This window comes from Oncorhynchus kisutch, linkage group LG3, assembly GCF_002021735.2.
Source record: "Oncorhynchus kisutch isolate 150728-3 linkage group LG3, Okis_V2, whole genome shotgun sequence".
Classification (NCBI taxonomy): Eukaryota; Metazoa; Chordata; class Actinopteri; order Salmoniformes; family Salmonidae; genus Oncorhynchus; species Oncorhynchus kisutch.
The window spans coordinates 7,890,855-7,894,931 of NC_034176.2; the positions used below are offsets into that span (position 1 = coordinate 7,890,855).

General features: G+C 43.5%; 1 protein-coding gene across 3 annotated transcripts in view; it reads right to left on the reverse strand.

Annotated features, from left to right (window-relative positions):
* The window catches only part of wdr31 (WD repeat domain 31), a 6,046-nt gene extending 3,904 nt beyond the window's left edge, over positions 1-2,142 (reverse strand). Inside the window, exons 1-4 of one of the 3 annotated variants that reach the window (XM_020470532.2) lie at positions 1,817-2,124; positions 1,289-1,449; positions 959-1,088; positions 793-867 (exon numbers count right to left, since the gene is read on the reverse strand). In XM_020470532.2, the coding sequence (XP_020326121.1) occupies positions 793-867; positions 959-1,088; positions 1,289-1,338 (255 nt within the window). In that variant the 5' untranslated portion in view covers positions 1,339-1,449; positions 1,817-2,124. Of the gene's footprint in view, positions 1-792; positions 868-958; positions 1,089-1,288 lie in introns of all 3 variants that reach the window. The other 2 variants (XM_020470533.2, XM_031817038.1) reach the window with 2 other exon arrangements.
* Positions 2,143-4,077: the final 1,935 nt, after the last annotated feature.

A 4,077-nucleotide genomic window follows, 5' to 3' on the forward strand; every position in this document is an offset into this window, starting at 1 on the left:
AGAGAGAGAGGAGAGAGGAGGAGAGAGGAGGAGAGACAGAGAGAGAGAATGAGAGAGGAAGACAGAGAGAGAGAGAGAGAGAGGAGGACAGGAAGAGAGAGAGGAGACAGAGAGGAGGAGGCAGAGACAGAGAGAGACGAGAGGAGAGAGAAGAGACGGAGAGAGGAGACAGAGAAGAGAGACGGAGACAGAGAGAGAGACGAGAGGAGCGAGGACAAGAGAGAGAGAGGAGAGACAGAGAGGAGAGAGAGAGGAGAGGAGACGACCAGAGAGAGGACGAGAGGAGTACGAAGAGAGGAGACGACAGCAGAGAGAGAGAGAGGAGAGACAGAAGAGAGAGAGAGGAGGACAGAGAGAGAGAGAAGAGAGAGAGAGAGGAGACAGGAGAGAGAGAGAGGAGACAGAGAGAGAGAGAGGAGGAGACAGAGAGAGAGAGAGAGACAGAGAGAGAGAGGAGACAGAGAGAGAGAGAGGAGACAGAGAGAGAGAGAGGGAGACAGAGAGAGAGAGAGGAGACTCGATAATTAGATACAGAATATCTACAAAACACATACAAAAAAAGGTATTGTAGCGAAACGTCGAAGACAACATCTGTGCAGAGGTCAAATCAGAGGTAAAATTGTGTGTGTGGGAGATGTATTTTTCTACTCTGTTACTCCCAGCACCACAATTGATATCTATTCTAAAGACTACAAACACACTAATAAAAACAACGGCAGGCAGGCATCCATTCAATAGCCACTGCCACATTACACCCTCTTCTTCAACTACCTCAGTGCACTGGCTGTTTACCTTGGTAACCTCTCTGTTGTGACCTTGGAATGACTGACATAACTTCCCTCCTCTCCAGTCATACACAACCACTGCCTGGGGAGAGATGAAACAGATTAGCAGTCAGTTTCCTGTACTATATTGTCACTTGTAAAACACATGCATAAAACCTAGTCAATTTACTCACCATGTCACCTCCTCCAGACACACAGAGGTCTGAGGTCAGGTTGGTGACACAGTTGACGGCATCACGGTGGGCGGGTTCATACTGTATCACCTGACTAACAGCAGCATCCTCGCCATCACCTTTGGTCGCCCTGCAGAGGCACAATACAATTGCACCTCAAGAATAGCCTTCAATGATCTATTAGGCCTATTTGAGGTATGTTATGGGATTGTTACAATCTGAACCAAGCACCGCACAGATTATCTGATCAATAAAACATCCGGAGTCCATCTTTAAACAGGTTTAGGTATGGGGTCACTCAGCCTGTGTTGATGTTGCTGGCTGTCTTACCTGTACAGTTCAGAGCGTGACCTTCGGAACTTGCTCTGAAGTTTCCCCATGTTTGTGTCAGAACAACCTGGCTGTGGAAGCAAGCAGAGCTACCACCCAGGTCCCCAACCCATATGAGCAGATTAGGGTAGTGTTATTCTTCAACTGTCAACCACCTTCTGCTGAAATATCAACCCAACACACAGATTAATACAACGTGCACACACTCTGTCACTTGACACCGTTACAGTAGTCTACCTATTCAACTGTGTGATGATGTAAACACTCCATGAGCTAAATAAATAAATCGGGCGACAGACAGAAGGAAGCTTTATTCAGGAAGGAGGGTGAAATCCTATTATGATTACTGCCACATCGCATTAACCCAACCGACGACGACACTACTTCCATAGCTGTAGCAGTGTTATTCGGACACACACACCAGGCTAACGGTACTTTCAATGGTAAACAGATAAATATATAATTTTTTTTTACAGTGACTTGTCGAGCTAAAACAGGTGGTGGCAAGCCAGATCTAGTTTTGCTTACCTGCCCAGCTGGGGTGCGTAATTGACTATGACTACTAAGCTAGCTAGCTGCCAGCAGCTAGCTTGCTAACTTAATCTTGTTTTATCTCTCATGCCACGAGATGTGAATGAGCTAGCTAGTACTCGACGACGCATAATTGTGATAAATTAGACAACTTTACTCCCTTCTTCTCACAGATAAACTGTACACCCGTTCCCGGTATTCGTAAACTTTCGCCGTAGATTGCCTCAAAAAAGCTATTTTTTTGCCGCGAACTCATCGCACTATTCACTTCCTAGCGACGCTTTCTCTGTTACCAGGCGAACTGAGGTCACCTGACACAGAGGGAGGAGCCACTTTGACAAAATAGCTTTCTAATAGTCCACTACCAAATAAAAGTCCGTGCTCTCATTTTGTGTGATTTTTGGGCATTTAAACTAGTGGCGTGGCAAGGCCCATGTAAGATGATGTAACCCAATATTGCAAGCTTTTATGTTGCTAAAACTATTTTCCCTACATAAAGAAACAAACATTAGGATATATTAAAGCATTTTGGAAATATAGTAGACACAGATACAAAAGGAGGAAATATCAACTATTCATATTTTGGATTAAAATGTAAACTTTAGTTTACAAACGTTCATTTAGTGCTGTATGGTCCTACCTGACAAAAATACATACAGTAACATTTATTTTGTATTTTTAAATTTTTTATGTTGTAGCTATTGTAATCTAGTCTGAGTACCAGTCATGTGACAGTCCAATTTCATGGTTTAGTAACTGCCTTAGGGGGTGGCTAATGGTGGAGTGGGCCTCTCAAGGACATTTATGGGAGATTCAGAATGGCATTCACATTGGCATTTCTAGTCAATGAGTGTCAGGTTGTGTTTGTTCCTTGTAGTGAACACCTGCTTTGTGCACTTGTTTACATGTGGTTCCATCCTCTCCATACACTTTAACTATCACCATGGCAACATGGCAACTCCAGGGCAGACAGCCAGGATAGTGGACACAACAGGATAAGAGTGCACTGGAACATCCCAATATGCATCACAAATGCAGTGAGCCAACAGAATGTCACATTGGACTAGCAATGAATCAAAGTTCACTTCTAAATGATAAGGTGACTTAAGGGGCAAGTTTGGGGGGGGGGGCAAGTTGTAGAGCTAGGGAGAGGGTGTCAGAGTCCCTAAGTCAGATTCTCTTTCCTTTCAAATCAAAGTTAATTGTCGTGTACACAGTTTAGCTGATGTTATAGCGGGTGCCGCGAGATGCTTATGTTACTAGCCTCCTAAAAAATGCAGTAATATGGAAAGCAAGTAAGTAATCAAAAATGTAACGAGAAAGGGGCCTCCCAGTGGTCTACGGCATGTCGCATTGTTGCAGCGTCACTACAGCCTGTGTCACGACTGGCTCGGGTTAAGCGAGCAGGTGTTAAGAAGTGCGGTTTGGCGGGTCATGTGACTCGTCCTTTGCTTCTCCGGAATTGCAGCGGTGAGACAAGATCGTAATTGGACGTCAAGAAAATGGGGAGAAAAATTGTTACAATTACAAAAAATTGTCCAATTTAACAACGCAAATCGCACTGCAACAGTAATCCAAACTCTGTCTGTATGAACACTGAGTGTACAAAACATTAAGAACACCTGCTCATTCCATTATATAGCTTTCACCTGGTCAGTCTATGATCCCTTATTGATGTCGCTTGTTAATTAAAATCCACTTCAATCAGTATAGATGAAGGGGAGGAGACTGGTTAAAGAAGGATTTTTAGCCTTGAGACAACTGAGATATTAATTGTGTATGTGTTCAATTCAGAGGGTGAATGGGCAAGACAAAAGATTTAACTGTATTTGAACAGGGTATGGTTGTATTTTCTAGGCACACCGGTTTGTGTCAAGAACTTCAAAGCTGCTGGGTTTTTCCCGCTCAACAGTTTCCAATGTGTATCAAGAATGGTACACCCCCCAAAGGACATCCAGCCAACTTAACACAAATGTGAGAAGCATTGGAGTCAACATGGGCAGGCATCCCTGTGGAAGCTTTCGACACCTTGTAGAGTCCATGCCCCGATGAATTGGCCTGTTCAGAGGGTAGAAAGAGGGTGGTGCAACTCAATATTAGGAAGATGTTCTTATTTTTGTGTACACTCGGTGTGTACTGTATACACCAGATTAATTTACACAAGATATACTAAGAATGATATGTACAGCAGTAGATATATTAGGATGAGCTATGTCAAGAATCAAGTATATAAATAAATATGTGGTGTGTATAAACAG